We start from the raw sequence: 24057 nt of genomic DNA on the forward strand, positions 1-24057 counted from the left end.
GGACAGAGCTTGGCCAGATGCTGTGCAGAAAGGGCTGCTTTCCCCCACACTCCCCCCAGCATTCTCAGCACAGAGCCCAGCTTTGCACTGGCTCCAGCTCCAGGCCCAGAGGAAATGTCTGCAGCTGGGGCCCACAGCTGTTCTCCCTGCTCCATTTACTGCTTCCAATTTAACATCCCGGGGAGCTGGGCTGGACAACACGGGGGGAACGTGGGGATGCTTTCCTGTGCAAAGCCTGCCTGGAAGAAAATCCTCCCCTCACGCTTGGGCTGGCCACCCTTCCCCTCTCTCGAGGGAAAACCCACCAGGAGAAGCCCAGGATGGCCCTGTGGGGTTGGTCCTGGAGGAGAGGCAGGTCTGGCCACAACATCCCTGTGTTCCTTGGGAGCTGAGCTTGTGGTAGGCAGGGCCAGGAGATGGGATTTGGGAGCACAGGGCTCACTCTGGTGGGGGTAAGGTGGTAGATGGTGACGGCCAGAAGATGGCCCTGCAGTCACTCCCCTAAAGAGAAGGGCATGGCAGAGCCACAGACTGGCATGGTGGAGGATGGCAGTGCCACCCTGCTGCATCCTCCCAGCCTGGCCAGGGAGGAGGACAGTGACCTCTGCATCCCAGCCTGGGCAGGGAGGATGGCAGTGCCCCCATTGCATCCCAGCCTGGCCAGGGAGGATGGCAGTGCCCCCCTGCATCCCAGCCTGGGCAGGGAGGATGGCAGTGCCCCCATTGCATCCCAGCCCGGGCAGGGAGGATGGCAGTGCCCCCATTGCATCCCACCCTGGCCAGGGAGGATGGCAGTGCCCCCCTGCATCCCACTGGGACTGGGCTGTGCAGCCTAATGCCTTCCAGAAAATCAGCAATGAATGGCCAGGGAGGGTAATTCATATCAAACCCATAAAACCTTTATTAGCGTCCTAGGGGAGAAATCCGGATGTGGCTGCTTATTTATTTTGGATTTCTCTCTCTCTCTTTTTTTTTTTTTTTTTCTCCTTTCTTTTAACATTTTCTTCCAAGAGATTTTTAAAGTGATAGGGTCAGCTCTCTGGGATCAGCAGTAGGGCTCAGATAGGGTTGCCTGTGTTCCTGGACCACTGGTGGATGCACTGGCATCCCAGGAGTCAGGCTGATCTTGGGGTCCAGCTCTGAGTTGTGGCACAATTATCAACCCATCACGAGTTGATAATTATTCAGAACCATTGGTGCTTTTCGTGGGGCTTCCCTGGGAGTAGCCCTCTCCTTTCCTGGGAGCTCAGCCTCTCCCAGTCAAACCATTTCCCGATAATAAATGTAGGGTGGGTGTGTTTGTTTTGCTTTGCTGTTTTTTTTTTTTTTTTTCCTCCAGTAAAGACAAAGAAGCCCTTGAGCCTGGAGCGTAACCTAAAACACGGCATTCCTGAAAAGAATTTCCTGATAATATTTTTAGCACCTGAAAAAAAAAAAAATAAGGCGGGGGGGGGAGAAGGAGGAGTAAAAAAAAAGCCAAAAAACAGGGAAAAAAGGGAAATGACCCAGGTTTTTATTCTTTTTTTTTTCCTCATGCAGCCCTGTGTTTTAAGGGGTCGGGGAGGCTGGGGGGAGCGGCTGGCCACGGGCTGGGGGGGGGGGTCGGGTCTCTGTCCCCACGCGTGTTTTGGGGTGGGACAGGGGGGGACCCCCGGCCGCTCGCGCTCCTCGGGGAGCCCCCATGTCCCCGCCCCCGAGCCCCGCCCCCCGCGCGCCGCGCTCCCATTGGCCGGCCACACCCCGACTATGCAAATGAGGCGCGGGGGCGCGGCCGGCTGGGTGAGGGCGCTCGGAGCGCTGTGGGGCTGAGGGGCCTCTGCTCCGAGCGGCGCTGAGGGGATCGCTCCGGGCTCCCGGCTCCCAGCGCCCGGCTCCGGGCAGCAACAGCAGCCGCAGCAGCCGCCGCCCTCCCCGTGCCCCTCCGCGGGCGTCCTGCCCCGCCCCGCCCCGCCCTGCCCCGCCCCCGCCATGCTTCCGTGGCTGGTGCCCCCGTGAGAGGCGAGCGGCGGTGCCGGCGGCCATGCAGGTCCTGGCAGGCTGGGCCGTGCTGGTGGCACTGGGCTGGTGCTTGTGGGCCGCTGCGGAGGTGCCGCTCGGGGACTTCTACCCCTTCGGGCCGGCCCAGGGCGACGCCGCCACGCGGAAGCAGGACGATGGTGGCTCCGAGCTCCGGCCCCTCTCCATCCCCTTCCCCTTCTTCGGTGCGGGGCACACCGGCCTCTATGTGAGTAATTGCCACTTATTTCTTCCTATTCCTTCTTTTTCCCTCCCTCTTATTCCCTCTTCTCTATTTCATTCTTCCTCTTCCTTTCCTCTTCTTCCCTCTTTCCTGTCCTGCTTGGATGAATCCCGGTCTCCTTGGGGGCCATCAGGTGGTCTCCCCTTCACTGGGAGCATCAGAGGAGCAGCGGTGTGCCGAGGATGGTGCGGGGGCCCTGGCTTTGGGGAGCAGGCAGGACCCCTGGGTCAGTGTGGGGGTCCCCAGGCAGGATCCTGGCCCCAGCGCCTTGGGAATGCTCACCCACGGTGGGGAGCCTGGACTGAGCCCTGCCTGGAGCCTGCATTCCCTGCGTGCCCACACCGTGTGGGACTGGCTTGGTGACATGCTGGGGGATCCTGGCAGCAGGGAGCTGGGTACATCTGGTGGGCAAGAGCCCAGGGCTGGTGTGCTGCAGCCCCTGGCTGGTGGCCCTTGCTGCAGCAAAGGGGTGTTGGTGGGGCTCTGGGTGTGATGTAGAATAAAGACAGCTGCACTTTGGGCTGCCCACTCGGCACATCTGATTCCCTTGCCTTTCCCTGCACCCACTGGGCTGCTGGGACTGTTGGTGACACGCTCCCTTGCAACTCCTAAGCCAGCGGGGGGGGGGACTGTGGCCAAAGAACTTGAATCATGCCTGGCCCATCGTGTCCCCTGTGGCTGTGGCCAGAGGGGCAAGCCCAAGGGCCTGGCTGTCCATGGAGTCTTTTGGGTGGTGCTGTCTTGCATCCAGAAGTGAGATTTGGGCTCCCCATGCCTGTTTCCACCTGGCACAGTGAATCCTTCAGCGTCCTGATCACATCTCCCCAGTTTATTCTGGGCTTAATGACGGCCAGACCCAGGTGGCAGAGGAGAGGGCTGAGCATTGCCTTAATGCCATCCCAGAGCTGGGCTCATGTACCATTCCACTGCCTTGGCTCAGCTCAGGGGCTCCTTGGTCCTACGTGGTTGTGTTTTTCCCCTGATCAAAGCACCAGCCCTGCCATCGGGTGGGAATGATCCAGGCTTGGGGCTTGAGCCACTGTGGGAGGATAGAAGGGGCTGGGAGAAGCCAGGTGACATGATGGTTGTCCCATAGAGGATCCATAGTGTTGCTCTAGGTCTTGGAGGGGCTGCTGGGATCAGAGGACAGTGCATCCCCTTTCCCTGAGCTAAAACCCCACGGCTCTGCAGGGCCAGCTTGCCTGCCCCCAGCTCAGAAGTCCATGTGGCAGGGGCCCTCCTCTCCAGGGAGCTGCTGCTGTCCAGGGGGACTGGCACAGGGCTGAGTTCACCTGGAAACCTCTGTTCTCAAGGGCTGCCTCCAACCACCCCCCTCCTCCTTCACAAAAACCAGCAACAACAAAAAAAGCCCTTCTTGGCTCTGGTTCTCTCCCATCTTGCTTTAATCAAGGGAAGAATGTTCCTCTGCGGACACAGTGGGGTTACGGAGGCTTTGGGAAAACAGAATCCTCTTTCCCTTAGTCACAGTAAGGACTGCCCTGTGTTCAAATGGAGGGGCTATGAACCCTCCTCAGGGACTGGGGACCTCCCCCAGGGACTGCACAAGGCCATCACAGCTCAGCCCCCCCGTGCCTCGGTGTGCTGGCAGCTGGGGTGAAAGCATTCTGGCTTCCACATGGCTCCTGGGGATGCTGGCTCCCAGCTCCTTTTTGGCACACGAGTGTGACACCGCTGCCTGCCTGCATGCCAGAGCTGCTCTCTCCAGTTGAGAGCCTCTTGCCTGTACCAGGCCCCCTTTTCCATCCTGCCTGGAGAGCTTGGCTGGAGTCTGTGTGTTCCTGCCTGTCCCACGGTCACTTGTGGGCTGGGGAACAGAGTGGCTTGGAGCTGACTGGACTGCCAGTCGTGGCGCTGTGGCAGAGTGCTGGCAGGGTCACCTCCAGGGAATTTGGGAGCTCAGGGTGAGAGCATTTCCCTTTGATCCCTGTTCAGGCAGGCAGGGGCTTTCTTCACCTTCCTCATTCCCACTGCATCCCCAAGTTGGGAGGTAGCACTCCAGGCAGCAACATCCACTAGTTCCAGTTTCCTTCCCTGGGCTCAGGCTGCCTCTGCCAGGCATCCCAGAACCCTAATTGCCCCAGTTAGTAAGTACTGAGGAACAGCTTGAAATATGTCACCCTGGGGGTCTGGCATCCCCCACTTTAACGAGAGCAGCTTTGCACGGGGCGGTGGCGCTTGCTCACCTGGGGACCAAGAGCCCCTTGGCTCACCCGGAGTGCTGTGCATGCCGGTGGGTGGGTGGGAGGATGGAGCAGGGCTCCTCCCACCCTGGGCCAGTGCCCACAGCCCCCCTGCCAGCAGGGTCCAGCCCCCTGGGCTGCCTGGGAGCCGTGGGGCTGCGGAGCGAGCTCAGGGCTCTCCCCTGCCAAGAGCGGTGCCGTGAGCTGGCCCCACGCACCGGGCACTGTTTGTTTTATGCGCAGGGCTCCTGCAGTTTTTGCAGCTGTTCCCCTCCCCTGGCCCGGAGAACAGGGCTGGGTTTGTTCGGGCAGTGGCCCGCAGCCGCGCTCCAGCGAGCAGGAGGCTGGGCCGGGGGGCTGGGGCTGTTGTGGGTGCTCAGGCACGTCTCTGCTTCTAAGGACAGGAAGGGGAAGCGCTCCAATATTTGTGGAAAGGGAAGGGGGAGAGAAAGATGAAATGGAAAGCACCTCTGAAACATGGATTCCTGCTGGCAGCAGGAGTCAGCTGTGGCCACCCGTTTCTTTCCCTTGCTCTCTGCAGGTAAACAACAATGGGATCATCTCGTTCCTGAAGGAGGTCTCCCAGTTCACACCAGTGGCCTTCCCCATCTCCAAGGACCGGCGTGTGGTTGCTGCTTTCTGGGCAGATGTGGATAATCGGCGGGCAGGTGAAATATATTACCGAGAGAGCACCGAGCAGCCCATCTTGGACAGAGCCAGCAGGGACATTGCCCAGTATTTCCCTGAGTTCCCAGAGTTTTCTGCACAGTGGGTCTTCATTGCAACCTGGTACCGAGTCACCTTCTTCGGGGGCAACTCATTTTCACCAGTGAGTAGCTGAGGCAAAGCAGCCACCCCACCTGTGTGCCTTCAGTGTGGTGCCAGACCTTCCACTTGGCACAGAGCTGTTAGCAGAGCTCAGCTGCCCAGGATGTTGGCCACGTTGACCATGATGGCTCTGTCACCATACCTTGCTGTGACAGAGCAGTGGTGGGCTAGCAATACCAAACCCTCCTCTTTGTGCCATGTGGAGGCTTTACATCATCAGCCTTCTTGGGCAAAAGTGAGGCACCTTTTGCCTTCCAGCTGTTCAATATCCATATTTTACCACATTTTCCCCATTCCTCTGGGATGAAAAGCGAGCTGTTCTAGCTCAGGATCACAACAAGTTAGGATTAAAAATAATTAAACTCTAATGCCCTTGCTCATAGAGGAGGACTAGGGTTGAAGGAAACATCCCTTTGCTGAATGTAGTTTCTGTCACTTTATTTTAGGACTGGTTCATCGTCCCTCACTGCTTTCCTCCCCTCCCTGCTGCAGGTAAACACTTTCCAGATTGTGCTCATCACGGATGGCAAGCTTTCCTTCACCATCTTTAACTATGAGTCCATCACCTGGACCACGGGTATGCACGCCAGCAGTGGGGGGGACTTTGCTGGGCTCGGTGGCATCGCAGCACAGGTAAGTGGCAAATGTAGCCCCTGGGGTGCCTGGGTAGCACATCCACCTTGAGAGCTCGTGGCTCCTGTTTGGGTTTCTTGAAGGTGGAAAATCTCCCCCTGCTTGTTTTTTTTTTTTCTTCTTCTTCAGAGTTCTTAAATATCTGTGTGTGCTCTGGCTCCCAAAGCTGAGACCATACAGGGGGCTTTGTTATCCTGAAACCACAGATCTTTGCCTTGGCTGCTGCTTCACAGTCCCTTTTCCTTCCTAACCTCAGCCTTTAAGAGCAGCTGCCATGGCTAGCACAGCTTTTGCTTGTAGTTTTATTTCATCCCTGTGTGTGTTGTTGTGTTAAAGGGGAAAAAAGCCAACACCCACACCCGCAAAAACCCCAGTGCCCACTTGGATGTGTGAATTTACCGACAGTTGATCCGTGCTTGGCTCCCTGCTTGCCAGCCTGCGGCAGGCAGGATGCTGCAGGTGGAGAGGAAGCAAATGGGATTTGAATTCCCAGGAAGGGACTGAGCAGGCCAAGCATCCACTTCGCCCTGTAGTCCTGTCATGTGAACAGGACTGAGTGCTGGCCTGTGGCATGTGGAGAGGGAAAGTTGGTCTGAGTGGTGCCACCAGTGGTGCCACATGACAAGAGGTGCTCCAGCTGCCTTTTCCCATGCAATAGTGATGTCTCTTTACTCTGTGCCTTTGTCCTTCCAGGCAGGTTTTAACGCTGGTGATGGAAAGCGCTACTTCAACATCCCCGGATCCCGCACCGATGACATCGCTGACGTGGAGATGACGACAAATGTGGGTATCCCCGGGCGCTGGGTGTTCAGAATCGATGATGCCCAGGTGCAAGTGGGGGGCTGCAGCAATACAAGTAAGAGGACAGCAGTTAGGTTTACTTAACTCCCAACCCAACCCCACACTGTTCTCCAGCCCCATCTTTCCCTGCCTCAACCCCCACCTCCGCGGGGTGGAAGAGATGTCTGGAAGGGCTTTGGGGAGGGAGGGGAGGCAGCTATGTGGGGACTGTTTTCAGCACCAGCTGTGGTTGGGGATGGTACCTGTGGTTGCCCTGGGGCTGGGAACGGCTGGGAGAGCAAACGGGAAGGGGAGGAAGAGTTCTTAGTTTAAAGAAGCCTATGGGGAGTGCTGAGGGAGGCTGGGGAGGAGGTGATGTGCACAGCTGGGCCCCTGCCAGCCCACTGCCAGGCAGGGCATGAGGCACCAGCACCCTTGGGGGGTGCATATGTCCATCAGTCCTCGTACGTTGGGCTGAGCCAAATGGAGGGCTGCTGAATGCCAGCCTGCCATGTGGGGTTAGGCTGCCAGGGCCTGGTCCATGCTCCCCACTCTGGGGGTCCTGGCATGTCCCCCACAGAGCTGTTGGTCTCCGGTTCCTCATCCCCACTTCCCCCGGCCATGTTTTCCCACTTGTGCTCTGTGTGTCTTGCGTTATCGGTGGATTTTCTGTACATGGGCTCTCCCCGTCCCCTTTCCCTCTGCCCTGAATGATAAGTGAGGGCGTGTTCATGTCCCCTCAGCCAGTGGAGCAGACCTCCCCCCAGCCAGGCTGCAGTCCTGTGCAGCCTCTCCCCCTTGCACAGGAGGAGTGAAACTGCCCCCTGTCCCAGGGGAGCCCGCAAGGAGCAGCCCCTGCCCCACCATCAGGCAGGCAGCCCCACGGGCTCCCCAAGCACCCGAGGGAGCTGGGCGGGTGCAGGGAGAGACTCTGGCACTGGTGTGGCTGGAAGGTGGCAGGTGAGCCCTGCCAGGGTGGGGTGACAGGGGTCACTGCCTGTTCCCACAGCCTCTGTGTGCCTGACACTGCGGCCCTGCCTGAATGGGGGGAAGTGTATCGAGGACTGCATCACGGGGAACCCCTCCTACACCTGCTCCTGCCTGGCCGGTTTTACTGGGAAGAGGTGCCATGTTGGTGAGCACTTTGCTGCAGGGAGCAGGTCTCGCTCTCAGTGTCACTGCTGCGTGCTGACAGTCTGTCTGTCCCCACCCTGAGCTCCTGTCCCCACCCGGGGCTCTGTTTCAGATGTGGATGAGTGCCTCTCCCACCCATGTCAGAACGGAGCCACCTGCCTCAACGATGCTGGCAGGTTCACCTGCAGGTGCCCACCAGGCTTCAGAGGCAACAACTGTGAGACTGGTGAGCAGTGTGGCACTTGGAAAGCAGAGACCCCAGGCTTGGGGGGCACTTCTGCTCTTGGGAGGGCTCTTCAGACCAGGGCTCCTGCAGTAGCTGCTGGGCTCTAGCAGTTTGTGACAGCCAATTTGGATTTCAGCTTGCTTCAGGCAAAAGAAACTTTTCTCTGGCCATGAGCCTTTCCTTCTGCTGACTCTTCTGAGGGCTTTGCTCTGCACTGCTGCCAGCACTCTTCCACCACCACTCCCTTAGCCAGAAAAGCTGGCAGCCAGTGCTCAAACAAGCCTTGCAGGCCCTGCTTTTGCAGGTGATGCTCTGGTCCCAAGCTCTTCAAAGCCAGGGGAGACCCTCCCAGTGCCTGGCAGGGGCTGTGGTTACAGGTTTCCCCCACTGCTGGCCTCTGCCTGCCAGTGGAAGTGCCGCCAAAGCATTTGGCTCCCAGCAAGCTGCTGCGCCAGTGGAAAAGGCGAGAAGGGAGTTGACTTGTGGGGGAGGAAGGAAGGGAGGGAGAAATGCCCAGCAGAACACACTGACTTCCAGGAGGTGTGGTGGGATGAAAGAGCTGAGCTGCCTAAGGACAGGTTTTGGGGACAGTCATGACTGGGGACATGGCCACTGTCTCCTGACAGAAGATGCATGGGTGGCTCCAGTCTGTGCTCTGCCTAGGCCTGGTATCACCACACGTAGAGGGTGCCATGTGCTAATTCTGCACCTAGGCTGACACCCCTGTCCCTCTTTTTTGATGTTCTTCTGCAGCAGAATCACCATGTGAGAACAGGGTGTGCCAGAATGGTGGGAGTTGCCAGGTGGTGAACAGGACAGCAGAATGCTTGTGCCAATCAGGGTACACAGGGGAGGACTGCCAAACAGGTGGGTGACAGAAACGGGAATGGGATGGAGATGGTGATGTTTCATACCTTGGCAAGCTTCCTTCCCAGTCAGCTTCATTCCTGGATGTAGTTTTGGGAGGGGAATGTTTGGAACTGCCAATGGCCCCTGTTTTTTCTGTCCATCACCTTCACCCTCCTGAGCATCATCCAGGCTGGGAAGGAGGCACCATGTGAGCTGGCTGTGCCCACACATGACCTGATGACCTTTCCTGGCCTCCCCTTGCAGAGGTGAATGAATGTGAGTCCAGCCCATGCCTGAACGGCGGGCACTGCATGGACCTGGTCGATAACTACACCTGTGTGTGCCTGGAGCCCTTTGTGGGACAGCGCTGCGAGACAGGTGCCTGTGCCCCAGGATGACCCATGGCAGGGACTGTGTCCCACGTGTTCTGCTGGCCTTCATGGCCCTCTCCCAATCCCAGGCTCTCCTCCTGCTCACTTCCTTGCTTTCCCCTTACCAGATTCATCTTCCTGCGAGGACCGGAGTTGCCAGAACCGGCAGACGTGCAACTACATCCGCCCTGGCCGCTATATCTGCACCTGCTCCCCGGGTTATTACGGCAACAACTGCCAGTACGGTGCGTGAGGCTGTGCCTCGACCAGCCTGGCATGGGAACTGCAGTCAGGGGCACTGGGCAGGAATGGGCAAATGGCTGCAAAGGGGCTGTGTCAGTCATAGGCACTGGTGGTTGGCATGTGCAGAGTGGCCGTGGTGCTGCCAGGAGGGAACACCTTCCTGCAGGGCTGCTTGACTGTGCTGGATCCTCCAGCATGATGACCAGGACAGAGGATATTCCAGCCCCGAACTGGAGCTCTCCAGCTCAGGCTCCCCATTGCCCACAGGTGGGCCCCGCGTGCCCGGCGCCTGCCTCTCCCAGCCGTGCCAGAACGCAGGCAGCTGTGTGGAGACTGAGAGGGGCTATGTCTGTGAGTGCCAGGAGGGCTACACTGGACAGGACTGCCGAGACCGTGAGTACAGCCCAGGGGACTTGCTAGTGGGGTGCAGCATGTCAAGGGGAGCCTTTGTGCTCATGAGAGGGAGAAGTAGCAGCCCCATAGAGCCTGTTCAGGGCTCTGGGATTGAGTAGGTCTGTCCTCCTGGAGGAGGCTGTGCCTGTGTGTCTGAGGGCCTCAGGGCTGCTGCCCACCTGAGCTTCCCATGTGAGTGGCATCTGTCCTAGCCCACAAGCAGGAGAGGTCCTAGGAAGCTCCTGTTTCCTGTCTTGCAGAGCTCTCTGAGGGCTGTGAGTGTCGTAATGGGGGCAGTTGTCTGGAGGGGAACGTCACCGTCTGCCAGTGCCTTCCTGGGTTTTTTGGTCTCCTCTGTGAATTTGGTAGGTGAACGCTTCTTGCCTGCTGTGTTCATTCCCTCCAGGATGCTTGAGTCAGGCAGCCTGTGGGTCAGCAAGGAGGCACTGCCCGTGCCTGGGCCTAGCACAGTGCCAGGGACACACACTGAATTTGAGCCTGGAAATATTGTCACCTGGTGAGATGGCAGTGCTTCCACTTCCATCAGCTCCTTCCCTTGGAGCTGTGCCTTTCCCAGCCTCTGCCTCAGCTCAGATCCCATGGGTGGGGAGGAAGTCGTGAACTTTGTGCACTCCCTTGCTGAAGCTCACTAAGCATCCAGGCTGGGCATTGCCATTTGCACTGTCTGTGCCAGAGGGTCTGTCCTGCCTCACTGGACCCTGTAAAGTTAGGAGACTCCTGTTTCCATGTGGGTGTCCTCCTGCCACTAACTGAAAGAGGCTGGCACTGGCCGTGTGTTTGCAGAAGTCACGACGACACCGTGCAACATGAACACGCAGTGCCCGGACGGTGGGTACTGCATGGAGTATGGCGGGAGCTACCTCTGTGTCTGCCACACCAACTACGGCACCAACCACAGTAAGACTCCACAGGGATGTGGGAACAGCCCTGGGGTGGGGGTGAGCAGGGGATACCCTCACCTCACCTCAAGGGAAGCTGCCCTTGTACCCCTGGCCACATGTCCTCAGTGATCCCTGTGCTTGGCTCTGCAGCGATGCCATCCCCCTGCGACTCAGAGCCCTGCCTGAATGGGGGGTCCTGCAAGGTTCACGATGACTCGTACAGCTGCGAATGTCCTCAAGGCTTCCTTGGCATGCACTGCGAGAAAGGTACCTCCACAGTGCCCTCTGTGGCCCCAGCACCTGGCACAGGTTGGGAGAAGGGCTTGGACCTTCTTGGGAGATGAACAGTTGCTTGCAGAGCTGGAAGTTGGTGCAGGTTTTCCCATCCCATCCTGCAGGGTAGAGGGAGGGATTGAATGACTCCCTTCATGACACCCAACAGTTGCAGCAGTAGATCCAGTTGTTTCCTGTACAACACCATCAGTGTTGATGTTTTTTATTTACATGCCACAACTTCTGCCCTTGGGAGCAGCCAGCTGTCTCCCAGCATCGTGCACCTGTTGGCCCCCAAGGCCCCAGCACACATCTGCACGGGTGTAGTGTTTGTGGTGTTGCAGGACCCAGGATGCAGCCAGGCTTCCCTCAGCGAGGGCTGGTGGGTGCTGGTGTGGGGCAGCAGCTCGGGGTGACCCCGCTCTGGGCTCTCTCTGCAGCCAAGCCTCGGCTCTGCAGCACGGGGCCCTGCCGCAACGGCGGCACCTGCAGGGAGGCGGACGGCGAGTACCACTGCTCCTGCCCCTACCGCTTCACCGGCAAGCACTGCGAGATCGGTACAGCCCCCCGGCCCCGCATGGGAGGAGAGGTGGCAGCTGCCCCGCCCACCGGCTCACGCCCGCCTTGTGCCCCCAGGTAAGCCGGACCCCTGTGCCTCGGGGCCCTGCCAGAACGGAGGCACCTGTTTCCACTACATCGGCAAGTACAAGTGTGACTGTCCCCCAGGCTACACCGGCCGGCACTGCGAGATTGGTAGGTTTGAGGAGGGTGTGCCACTGCCTGGGGGCATGGTGGGCGTGACTGTCAGGAGCTCGCTGCTTGCTTGGAGCCCCCTTCCTTGCAACTCTTCCTTGTGCCCTGCTGGCAGGGGAAGTGGGCTGGCTCTGGTCTCATTCCTTGCTCTGCTCTTCTTCCAGTGCCCTCCCCTTGCTTTCTTAGCCCCTGTGAGAATGGGGCTACCTGCGAGGACCTCGGCGGGGGCTATGCTTGCACCTGCTCCCTGGGCTATGTAGGGAAGCACTGCCAGTTTGGTAAGGGTCTCACACTTCCCCAGCTGGCTGGGAACCTGGGGTGCCTCTGTGGGCCCCATTCATCCCCTGTCTCTCCACAGAGGTTGACTGCGGCATCCCCAGTGAGGTGAAGCATGCCCAGGCTTCTTTCAACTCCACCAAGGTGGGCTCACTGGCTGAGTACCAGTGTGAGCTGGGCTACATCCTGAGCCAGCACAACCATCCCCGTGTGTGCCGTGTGCCAGGTGTCTGGAGCGACCCCCCCGAGTGTGATGGTGAGGAGTGCTGGGGAGTGGGCAAGCCCTGGGACACCATCCCAGTGGCCTGAGGTCAGCACCATAGTTTGGTGACCCCAGGATCTGTACTCCAGTTGTCTGCTGCCTTTCCCCTGGGATCCCTGTCCTGGGCTCATGTCTCTCCTTTGCTCAAATTTCTTTAGAGATCGACGAGTGCCAGTCTCAGCCGTGCCAGAACGGTGGCCAGTGCAAGGATCGTGTCTCTGCCTTCCTGTGCTTGTGTGAGCCAGGTTACACCGGCCACCACTGCGAGCTGGGTAAGAGACCATGCTCCAGGACTGTCACAATCCCTCCCTCACCCTCCACCCTTGGGAAAGCCCCAGTGGATTGCAAAGGAGCTAGGTTACCAGGAGCTGTGTGTGCTTGGATCAGCCTGAGGCAAAGGCTACTTTCCCAGGGCTCCCAGCCAACTGTAGGGTTTTCCACCAGGGAGACACTGCTCCTATTTGGGGACAATGAGCAATGTGGGAGGTGGTGGGATTCTGGCAGGTGGATCCAGCCCAGCCTCCCTGAGATCTGGCAGAGGACAGTGGTAGGAGAAGGTGGGCTGTTGGAAGCTAGGTGAGGGGGCATGACACAGGCACCCTATGGGATGGACGCTCTTGGCACAGCCCCACACTGCCAGTTGTCCCCAGGTGTCCCTGAAGGAATGTCTCCATGCCATATTCTTCAGGAGCAGGGCTGAGGCAATGGGCATCCAGGAGCAGGGATGTTCCTGGCCACTGGGCTTGGGGAAGCAAATGACATGGGAGGGGTCTATGCCCAGTGGGAGAAGTGCTGCTCTCCAAGCCCCTGTCCCTAGCACCAGCCATCTCTGTGCTGAGCTGGTGCCTTTCTTCCCACCGGACCCCAGATGTTGACGAGTGCCAGTCGGAGCCCTGCAAGAACAGTGGGACCTGCCAAGACCTCCCCGGGTCCTTTGCTTGCTCCTGTCCTGAGGGCTTCCTGGGCACCCAGTGTGAGACAGGTAGGGGCTCTCCCTTCCTTGGGGTCAGTGGGAGGCTGGACTGTGGCACCAGGACACTGCCAGGGCTGGCACCATGCTGGGTGGCTGGTTGCTGTCTTGGACACCTTGAGCCCAAGCCAACACCTTGTTGCTCATTGTTGCACCTCCTTGCCTGTAGTTTTGGGGGCAGAGCTGAAACTGCTCTGAGGGGGAAGGAGCAAGGAATGAAGTATCCACCAGTGATGGACTCCCTTTCCAAGGTGTCCACCCCTTCCTGGGGGTGTGGGGACCATGGTGTACAGTGAGGGTTTCAGTGTCCAGCCCAGCTGTGCCAAACTCTGGGCAATGCATCTGCCCTACTGCCCCCTCGGGGGTCTGTCACTGTTGCTCGTTCATGGAGGCTGGGAGGTGGCTACTGGCATGCTCACTGTTGGCCTTCTTCCCCCTCCAGAAGTGGATGCCTGTGAGTCAGACCCTTGCCAAAATGGAGGGGAGTGTGAGAGCTACGGGGGCTCCTACCTCTGTGTGTGCCCAGAGGGTTTCTTCGGCTACCACTGTGAGACAGGTGAGGCAGGCAGGGCAGCACAGGGTGGCCCTGGCATCAGGGGCACTGCTGACACTGCCAAACCTGGCACCTCTCCCACAGCCAGTGACCCGTGCTTCTCCAGCCCCTGTGGGAGCAGAGGCTACTGCCTGCCCAGCAATGGCACCCACAGCTGCACCTGCAAAGTCAGCTACACAGGCAAGAACTGCGAAAAAGGTAAAGGCCCTCAGCAGCAGCACCAGGACATGATGTGGGGCTTGACACCAGCCTGGCAGTGCCCACCACCCACCCACGAGGGGCTCAGCACCATCCGGGACCAGCAGCACTCCTTGAGTTGGGCAGGGCTGGGGGCTCGCCCTGGGTGGGGGGGGCAGCCTGTGCCCCACCAGTGCCATGGGTGGGTGCTGGCATGCTGAGTCGCTGCCACAGGTGCTGAGCTTGGCACCGGGACACGGGGGACAGATTTCCCCTGCAGCAATGGCAATCCCTCGGATGCCCTCAGGAGGGGAGGCGGAGGCGTCTGAGCCTCTTGGCACTGGCCTCCCCCGAACCCCTCGCCCCATCCCGCAGTGACCACAAGTGCTTGGCCACCAGTGATACCAGGGAATGCTCCTGGCACCCTGGCTCCTCCTCTGCCCACTGAGCCAGGGCTGGCTTACACCCAGAGAGCCCCTGCCAGGTGTGCCAAGCGAGATGAGCGAGGACCTCGTCCTCTTATCGCCGCTGTTCTGCCGCTTGCTGACAGGGTCTGTTCTCTAAAGATTCATGGCATTACCTCTCCCCTTTGCTTTTGCACACACCCTGAAGAATTGCTGCCACCAACCTCATTAAAGGTGGAAAGGGTGGAGGACACTGGTGTGTTGATTTCTTGGCACCCACCTGAGGACGCAGCTGCCAGGCAACTCATTGACGGCTACGCCGTGACGTACGTATCCCTCGACGGCTCTTACCGCAGGACAGATTTTGTGGACCGAAGTCGTTCTGCCCACCAATTGCGGGCACTAACCTCCGGCAGAGCCTACAATATTTCTGTCTTTTCAGTCAAACGCAACGTGAACAACAAGAATGATATCAGCAGGCCCGTCATGCTCACCACGCGCACTAGTGAGTAGCGTCCCCAGGGGGAACACGTCGTGTGACCGTGTTCACAGGGGTCCGAGGATGAGGGAAGAGACGAGGATCTGACTCCATGTTTCAGAAGGCTTGATTTATTATTTTATGATATATTTTATATTAAAACTATACTCAAAGAATAGAAGAAAGGATTTCATCAGAAGGCTGGCTAAGAATAGAAAAAGAAGGAATGAATAACAAAAGCTTGTGGCTCGGACTCTGTCTGAGCCAGCTGACTGTGATCGGCCATTAATTAGAAACAACTGCATGAGACCAATCACAGGTCCACCTGTTGCATTCCACAGCAGCAGATAATCATTGTTTACATTTTGTTCCTGAGGCCTCTCAGCTTCTCAGGAGGAAAACTCCTAAGGAAAGGATTTTCATAATAGATGTCTGTGACAATCATGGTCGCGAGTGTGCGTGGCCCCTGCAGGTGCCAGGGTTTGTGCTGCCACCTCCAGCCTGCCACCAGCTCCAGCATGGTATCAAATCTGGCAGGTTTGCTGGTGCAGATCCTAAAATCCAGCTGGGGGCCTCTGGAAAGTGCTTGACACAGAGAATTGCTGTTTTCTTTGCTGTGAGTAAAAGGCCTGATGCCCTGTGGCTCACCCTGTCCAGGGGCTGTAAGGGAGCTTGCAGTGGGGATTGCTCCTGAGCCCTGTTCATTGGGGCCAGGCTGTCCTGCTCCTTATCTCTGTGCCCAGGAGAGCATGAGGAGCCCCTGTGCAAGGCAGGCAGTGGGGCTTCTGCAATCCTGTGAACCAATCCTGCCATACTGCTGGGCTTGGTGTGGGAACATGCCAGCAAGGGCAGGGGCTGTCAGGGACCTCTGCTCCATGGGCAGAGGAAGGGGCACAGTGATGCCTCCAGGCCATGGACAGGCAGAGTTTTGATCCCACTTCCTAAGGCAGGCAGGTGTGGAAATCAAATGCAACCAGGATGGAGGGGATTAGGAAAGCAGATGGCCTCTGAGGAGAGGAGAATGGTGGTGGTAAAGCCCCATCTCTCACAGCAGGCTGAGACCAAGTGAAGCCCAGGGGAGGAGATGGCAGCATAATGCTGGGCACAGCAGCTCATGGGGCCTCAAGCCACAGCTGGATGCTGAGGTCAGGATAGCCACCTGTATTGTGCCATGGACTTAGCAGTCACTAGTGGGGTTCCCCAGGGCTTGGTTTGGGGCCAGTCCTGTTTAACATATTTGCTGATGGTCTGGACCTAGGGATTTTGTGTACCCCTCAGTAAATTTGTAGCCAACACCAAGTTGGATGGGAGTGTTGATCTGCTTGAGGCTAGGAGGGCTCTGCAGAGAGACCTTGGCACACTCAAAGGGCTGAGGACAACAGCATGATGTTCAATAAGGACAAGTGTTGAGTCCTGCACTTGGGTCACAGCAGCCCCCTCAGCTCCAGGCTGGGGGAGGAGTGAAGAGCTCTTCAGCAGAAAGGGTCTTGGGGGTGCTGGTTGACAGCTGGCTGAACATGACCAACAGTGGGCCCAAATGGCTAAGAAGGCCAATGGCATCTTGACCAGTATCAAGAGCAGCAGCATGGCCAGCAGCTCTAGGGAACTGGTCATCCCTCTGCACTTGGCATTGTTGAGGCTGCAGTGCATTCATTTCTGGGCCCCTCTCTTTAAAAAGGACATTGAGGCACTGGAGCATGGCCAGAGAGGGCAACAAGGCTTGTCAAGGGTCTAGGAAACATACCTTGTGAGGAACAGCTGAGAGAGCTGGGTTTGTTTAGCCTTGAGAGGAGGAGGCTCAGGGGGACCTCATAACTCTCCAAAACTCCCTGACAGGAGGTTGTAGTGTGGTGGAGGCTGGTTTCTTCTGTCATGAATGCAGAGAGAGAACAAGAACTAATGGCCTAAAGCCAAGACAGGAAATCCACATTAGATAGTCGTAAAGAATGTTTCTCTCTTTGGGAGTTCAAACATTGGAATCAGATATCCAGGGAGGTGGTAGAGTCACCATCCCTGGAGGTATTTGGGAGGCATCTGGATCTGGTGCTGAGTGATGTGGTTTAGGGGTTATAGTGACAGTGCTGGCAGGATGGTTTAACTGGATGGTCTCTTCCAGCCTTGTTGATCCTATGGTTAGGGCCGGGCCTGGGCACTGCAGGCCCTTTGGAGCTGGGGCAGAGGGGACAGCCTCAGCGCTGCTTTGAGTAGCCCTGTGGGTGGGCAGACAGATGTGCCTCCCAGCTGCCTGGAGACTGTGAGGAGAGCATGAGTTCAGTGGGAGAGGTGGCACTGAGCTGTTCCACTGGGGAAGGTGATGCAGAGGTGCCAGCAGGACGCCCCTTGGGGGCACACAGGGAAGGGAGGGGGTGACCCACGGTGACCGCAGTGCTCTGTGCTTGCTCCGGCCAGGGCCGCGCCCGGTGGAAGGCTTTGAGATCAGCAATGTGACTGCCAGCGCCATCACGGTGCAGTGGGCTCTGCACCGCCTCCAGCACTCCACTGTCAGTAGGGTCAGGGTCTCCATCCGCCACACGGGGGACCTGGCAGCCCGCACCGTGGAGCTGAACAGCAGCGTGGCCAAGTACACCTTCCTGTGAGTGCCTGCTGCTGGGTGCCAGGGCTCTGCCTCCCTCAGCTTGCCCTGCTTACCCCTTCCCACCCTTTTTCCTGCACAGGGACCTGCAGCCAGGAGAGAGATATATCATCCATGTCACAACGCTGAGCGGCCTGGGAGTGGAAGACCACCCCTCAGAGAGCCTGGCCACAGCCCCTTTTCATGTGTGGACAAGTGAGTGAGGTTGTCTTTGCCATCCTGACTTGGCAGGAAAGCTGTGGGGAGGGAGAGGTGTGGGAGCTGCCAGACTGTCTGGCCAGCACAGCAAACAGGAGGTCTGCAGGCAGGGCTGGGGAGGCCAGGAAAGACTCTGGCATGTCCTCCCCTGCCAAATGTTGTTCAGTCTCTGAGACCAGCATGAGCCCAGCCCCATGCATGGATTCATCCCTTGCTGTCTGGCAGTCAGAAGGCAAGGGCTGACCTGGGTGCAAGGGTGCAGTGAGGCTCTGTCTGTCTTGGCAAGGACCAAGTGTTGAGCATCCCCCTCACTGTGCATCCCCTGGCTGGAGCAGGCTCGGGGCTGGCCTGGGCAGTGCCAGGCAGGCTGGGCCCTGACACGCTGGTATAAGGTGATGTGAGCAAGGAGGGCAGTGACCATCCAGGCACCCCAGCTCTGACCACTTTCCTCCCCATCCCCTGCCTGCTGCAGGGCCTCTCCCTCCACAAAACCTCACTGCCTCCCACGTCACCGCCACCTCGGTGTCCATGGCATGGGAGCAGCCGCCTGCTGGCACCATGGAGGGGTACATCATCAATGTCACCACGGCTCAGAGCGTCAAGAGCCGCTACGTGCCCAACGGGAAGCTGGTGTCCTACACGGTGCGGGACCTGCTGCCAGGGCAGCGCTACCACCTGTCCCTGACAGCTGTGCAGAGCACGGAGCAGGGCCAGCTGCACAGCGAGCCCATCCACCTCCACGTCAGCACCTGTAAGTGCTCCCGGGCTCTGCTGGGCTGCTGCAGCACGAGGGGGGCAGTGGCATGGCAGGGAAGGGGGTAGGGGGTGGAAAGCAGTTGGCTGAGAGGGTGATGAGCCCTGCACTGTGACAAGCCCTGCTGCCCCAGCACTGGGTGTCTGCAGCAGGCTGTGGGGACAGGACACAGCTCCACTGGAATGGGAGGTGGGGGTTGTAGGGTTAGCAAAGGGCAGACACAGAGCTCCAGCTTGGTGATGGGCACCTGCATCCCCAGTGTGTGGAGAGTGTTTGGGGCACCTGCATCCCCACTTGGCAGCCTGGGGGTGATGGGACTGGCTGGGAGGTCGGTTGCTGGCTCACACTGCCTCTGTTAAGCCTCATCCTTTGGTCTGCAGTGCAGAGGGATGGGGCTCCAGAGAGGCGGTGGAGCCAAGCTGGGCACCCCCGGGTCCTGCGGAACAGGCTGCCCCCAGCCTTCCTGCCGGAGCTCCGCCTGCTGGCAGATCACGACACGGCTGAGGAGCCCTCGCCTGCCCCCAGGTAGGCACTGCCTCAGCTCTTCCACTGGGCCCAAGCACTAGGCTGAGCCAGTCCCTTTTCCCAGCTTCCATGCCCAGGTGTATGCAGGGTCGAGCCATGCTCCTGCTGGGGTGCAGCCTCTTGCCCACCCACTGGGGTTCTCAGCCAGGCCCCTTACCCTGAGAGCAGTTCCCCCATGGGACTTGCACAGAGCCTGATGCCACCAGTGAATGCTTTATGCAGCTGCCATGAGCCCCAGCACCCAGAGCCTGCAGTGCCCTGTACCCTCATGGCTCTCCTGTCCCAGGTTCACGGAGCTGGTGGATGGCAGAGGGAGGATCAGTGCCAGGTTTGGCCCTGCACTGGGAAGATCCATCACTGTGAAAACACGTAAGTGCTCTTGTGCCTTTGTGTCCTGCTCCTGTCAGCCAGTACCATCTCCTGCAGCTCCCTGAGAGCTGAGGTGGCAGCCAGGCAGGCTGCAGGAGGGCTGGGGGAGCTGTAGAGGAGAGTGGAGCCCTCTCACCTGGCCCTGGGCAGGCAAACATCTGCTCTGCTTGTTAGACCCCTGCCCGAGGAGAGGGGTGACTGGCTGGGAGAGCCCAGAGAAGGCCCCTTGCTGATGGGAGGCAGTGCTGACTGTGCCTGCCCTTTTTTCCTGCCAGCAGCAGCAGGGGCCTGAGCCGTGGCTCCATAGCCCTCCAGTGCAGCCCCTGCCTGCCCAGCAGCCTCAGCCCCCACTGTCAAGAGCAGCCTCACACCTGAGGAGGGTCCTGGGTGAGAAACCCCTCACTAGTCAGACCTAGCCCCCATTTTCCATCCCCAGAAGACTGGGAACCAACCCAAGTGCCAACCCAAGAGACCCTAGAGCAAACCCCACACCATGGGATGGGGAAGGGGCCTGGCACACCTGAGGATAGTCCTTGGCCTCACTGCACATCCTGGTTCTGCCAAAGACTCTCTGTCCCAGCCCCTTCCAGGAGGTGTGAGAGCATCACCCCACTTCTAGGGATGCCAGCTGGGGAGGGCTAAAGCACTGCCTCAGGCCTCAGCAGTGCCCCAAGGCTGCAGGCAGGCTGGATCCCTTTGGAGGGGCTGCCTTTGGGTCTGGCTCTGGCCTGGAAGGTGACATTTAATCCTCTCATTGTCCAGAGCCAGAGGCTCCAGTGAAGCTGGAGAACACAGAGGTGTCCAGCTGGGACAGTCTGGCACTGCAGCTGCGTGAGGCAAAGAGCAAGAGTAAGTCCCAGGGGGAGACCCACAGCAGCAGGAACCCGCCCTGGCCCCACAGGCAACCTGCTCAGCACCAGCCTGCCCTCCTTGGAGGGCACCCCTGCCCACCTGCTCTTCCTGGGAGCACCCTGGCAATGCCAGGGCCTTGGCAGGGCTGAGCTGTGGCCCCAGGCTCTGATGGTCGAGCGTGTTTTGCAGGAGAGGGGCAGAACTGCTCCAAGAATCCCTGCAGGAATGGAGGCACCTGCACCCGAGATGAGGAGTCCTTCCACTGTGCCTGCCGCCCGGGCTTCAAGGGCCGGCTCTGCCAGCTGGGTGAGTGCCACGCCGTGCCCGAGGGCCAGGCTGCTGGCTGTCCCTGACACAGCATGTCCCCTAGCATGCAGGTCACCCAGCACACCCTGCCAGCTCCCACAGTGCCCAGGCTTTGCTAGAGATCTGTGTCGTGCTGGCAGCCGAGAGAGGGGCTGGGCTCTGCTCCTGGCTGAGCTCTCTGCCAAGCCCCTGCCTTACCCAGAGAGTTGTGTAGGCAGTGAGAGGCTGGGGGCTCTGCTTCTGCTGCTGGGTCAGCTGTGTTGAGGCCAGGGGGGCCTCAGCAGCCCCTTGCCCCAAGGCACAGGCAGGCAGGGCCAGGGATGGGCTCAGTGATAGCTCCCCTCTCCTATTCCCCAAGCAGCCTGCAAGAAGGTGCCACACTCGTGCACACGGCTGTACTCGGAAACCAGGGCATTCCCAGTGTGGGAAGGAGGCACCTGCCACTATCTGTGAGTACTGCCTGCAGGTGATGCTGCCCCCTTCCCCTTGTGCTCTGAGCTGGGGATGTCTCCCTGCAGCTCGGCTCTGGGGAAGGGACAGCGAGCTCAAGGCCGTCTCCAACCCCAGCTGGCAGTTGCCCCCTCCCCAGCAGGCTGAGCAGCCTGGCGTGCCCCTGTGCCCTCCCCCAGCTGTGCATCAGGGCAGGGTGGGGCTGAAGTGACAGCCCCATCCTGGTGTTACCCACCCACGTGGCAGCAAGGTTGGATTTGGTGTGTGTGACCCCCAGACAGCAGCAGATCCCATCCAGCTCCTGGCTGCCTCTCTGTGAGCAGAGGGCTGGGGGAGCCCTGATGCAGTGCCAGGGCAGGGGGGGTTCTGCTCTGTCCCTGGCCCCCCTATGATGGAGGCACAAAGGCCTGGCTGGGATCAGTCCTCCAGCACAGCAGAAAAAATCTGGGGGAAATCTGGTCCCATTCCTGCCAAGGCTGGCTACTGCAGCCTAGAAGGAAATAGGGGAAATACCCAGACTTCCCCTTCACTCTCATGAAAACACATCTCCCCCTTTTGTTCCCCCATCTCCACTGTGTGTGCAGGTCCAGGAGAGTCTACAAGGTACACCAGGATATCTGCTACAAGGAGAGCTGTGAGAGCACCACTTCCAAGAGCACAAGCAGCAGGTACAGCCCACAGCAGCCCACTGGATGTGCCAGCCTTCCTGTGATCCTGGGCAGGGGGATTGGCTGGCTGCTGTGCCCCAGCATGCAGGGGGACCCCCAGGCTGGGGGTGGACTGCTGAGGGGTGCAGACATGACCAAGGCATGGATGCCAGTGCTGTGTGTTTGCCTGTGGGCATTGGCCAAGGGGCATGGGGCTGACGCTGCTGTCCTCCCTTCTCTTGCAGAAAGCCAAGCAACAGTCACACACTGAAGAAGCCATAGAAGTAAGTACCAGCTCCAGCCCTCCCCAGATGCAGGCAGGGGCAGTTCTCGTGCAGGGAGTCAGGGAGATGGGAGCAGGCCAGGGCACAACCCTGGCTCATGCCACCATGTCCAGGGGGTGTGAGGGCTTATGGCTGAGGGCTCCCTGGTGGCTGGGGTAGAGAAGCAGGAGGCAATGCTCTGCTTCCCCCTGGCTCTGTAGCTCCATATGAGCAAGAGATTCCTGCATAAAAAGTGCCAGGCAAAGGCTGGAGTCCTGGAGGCAGCAGGTCCCCTCTCTCAGCACAAGGTGGTGCACAGGGTGGGAAGAGGCAGGGCATCTGCCAGACTCTGCACACCAGCTCATTTTACTCCTGCTCCTCCACAGGGTTTAAAGCAGTAGAAGCTTCGTCTTTCCACATCTAAGGGCTTTTTGAACACCAGGAAGATCAGATCTGCTCACTGGGTTGAACACAGCAGGGGAGCCTTCCTGCCTGGTGTCAACCTCTCCCTCTCCTCCAGCCCATTAGGGACACGCAGCTGGATCAGCACACTGAGTAGTGCTCCCTTTCCCCCTGCTGGCCCAGCACTGCCTTTGCTGGCCCCCTCTCTGCCCCTGAGGAGCTGAGCACCCCCCTTGAGGGGGCCAGCCCTGCTCAGCACCCCCAGCCACTCTGCACAAGCCACGGGCTCCCCGCTTCACTCAGGGATCAGCCCAGCCCCTTGCCAACAGCATCTGCACCAATCTGTTTTCATAATCCAAGGTTATAAATTACCTATAACCCTCAAATAAAACAGTTTAATGCAGACCAAAAAGCTTTAGCCATCACCTGAAATCTGGCCCCCAGAAACATGCTCTGAGGAGCAGCCTCTGTAGATGAGTTAGAAATGGTGAGCAGCTCCGAGTGGTGAGGCGAGCACGGGCAGTAGAGGAGCATTCCTGTTCCCTCTGCTCTAGCAGGGGAAACTGAGGCAGCTTCTACTGCCTGCCTTTTTTCTTTGCTTTGTACACAAGCCCTGCTTTTAACCAAATTTGCAGCTCAGAAACCAATAGAGCACCTAAAAAGAATTTAAAATGTGATCTGTAGGGTGAAATCTGTCAGCTGAGGCATGCCAGTGGTCACCTCCACACCAGTGCAGGGCACAGCAGAGGCTTGGTGAGGAAGCCAGCCCCACACTCCATCCCCTTGCACTGCACTTCCCTGTGGCACCTGTGCTGCAGGGTTATGTGGAGGAGAGGACCAAGCACCCAGCACTGCAGCAGGGCAGGCAAGGAAAGAAAAAGTGTAGCTTAGAAACGTTCCTAGTTTTTGTGAGTTTGTATGACAACACTAGTTAAACATAGATTTGTGTATTAACGTACACGGTGTATATTATAAATTAACACATACCAGAGATATATCACAGTTATGGTATAGAGTGTCATGGCCCCAGCAGAGTGGGATTGTTCTGGTGGGGAGGGCCTCCCCCCCTGCCAAGCAGGGCTCTGTTGCTCAGCCACATGTCTCAAACAGCAGCTTGGAAGATGCTCTCAGAGCAGGGCAGGCCCAGGAGTTCCAATGCTCCTGCCACCACCCTCTTCCTCCTGGAGCAGTGTAACAGTGCTCAGCCTGGGGGCAGGGACAGTGTGAAGCCAAGAGCAGCTGGCCAGTGTGCTGCTCCCCTCCTGCACCACCTCCAGCTCTGCTCCCACAGGACAGACAGGCCTTGTTTTCCTCCAAGGCTGCCTGGTCCTGCTCCAGCTGCCTGGCAAGCACAGCAGCCCTGCCTTCCCAGGGCAGGAGAAGCAGCCAGCCCTCCCCAGCAGGAAGAGCAGGGCAAGGGGAAACCCAAACAGGAGAGTTTGGAGCTGTAGTCTGAAAGTATTTGCACCCCTGCTCTGTCAGCCACGAGATCAGCACTGACATGGGCTGTGGAGGTGGAGGTGGCCCTGCCATGGGACAGTTCTGTATCCACAGGAGTTGTCCCTACAGCACCAGGCAGCCTGGTCCCACTGCCAGCCAGCAGAGCCGCCCACAGCTCCTGTCCCACAGCTGGCTCAGTATGTAATGCAGCCAGAAGGTTTTAACCTAGTCTTGGAAATAAATTAGGGGGTTTTGTTTGATTTTTTTTTTTAATAAAAACACTTTATGGAAACTGTTTTGTTTTGGGTTTTTC

At 58.7% G+C, this 24057-nt stretch overlaps 1 protein-coding gene across 3 annotated transcripts; it reads left to right on the forward strand.

Moving 5' to 3' along the window:
* The first annotated feature begins 1813 nt into the window (after positions 1–1813).
* Positions 1814–24036, forward strand: SNED1 (sushi, nidogen and EGF like domains 1). 3 transcript variants are annotated; one of them, XM_036388738.1, is made up of 33 exons: positions 1814–2224; positions 4982–5269; positions 5761–5901; positions 6595–6757; positions 7691–7816; positions 7928–8041; positions 8795–8908; positions 9155–9268; positions 9390–9506; positions 9772–9897; positions 10158–10262; positions 10702–10815; positions 10950–11066; positions 11513–11629; positions 11709–11825; positions 11990–12103; positions 12184–12357; positions 12522–12635; positions 13232–13345; positions 13776–13889; positions 13971–14084; positions 14676–14972; positions 17355–17538; positions 17621–17733; positions 18209–18487; positions 18871–19015; positions 19302–19384; positions 20147–20233; positions 20426–20542; positions 20904–20991; positions 21577–21660; positions 21885–21923; positions 22289–24036. In XM_036388738.1, the coding sequence occupies exons 1-32, from the start codon at positions 2021–2023 to the stop codon at positions 21919–21921; spliced, it is 4335 nt and encodes a 1444-aa protein (XP_036244631.1). In that variant the 5' UTR covers positions 1814–2020; the 3' UTR covers positions 21922–21923; positions 22289–24036. The 3 variants fall into 3 exon arrangements, with proteins under 3 accessions (XP_036244631.1, XP_036244632.1, XP_036244633.1); XM_036388739.1 differs by lacking the exon at positions 20904–20991; XM_036388740.1 differs by lacking the exon at positions 14676–14972.
* Positions 24037–24057: the final 21 nt, after the last annotated feature.

Source organism: Molothrus ater, chromosome 10, assembly GCF_012460135.2.
Source record: "Molothrus ater isolate BHLD 08-10-18 breed brown headed cowbird chromosome 10, BPBGC_Mater_1.1, whole genome shotgun sequence".
In the NCBI taxonomy this organism is placed as follows: Eukaryota; Metazoa; Chordata; class Aves; order Passeriformes; family Icteridae; genus Molothrus; species Molothrus ater.

What these genes read in the sequence shown, in the direction of transcription:
- SNED1 (XM_036388738.1), top strand. Translation starts at nt 2,021, where the DNA reads ATGCAGGTCCTGGCAGGCTGGGCCGTGCTGGTGGCACTGGGCTGGTGC. An exon ending in GTGGCCAAGTACACCTTCCT is followed by an intron (nt 17,539 to 17,620) that starts GTGAGTGCCTGC and finishes TTTCCTGCACAG; the next exon opens with GGACCTGCAGCCAGGAGAGA. An exon ending in ATCCATCACTGTGAAAACAC is followed by an intron (nt 19,385 to 20,146) that starts GTAAGTGCTCTT and finishes CTCATTGTCCAG; the next exon opens with AGCCAGAGGCTCCAGTGAAG.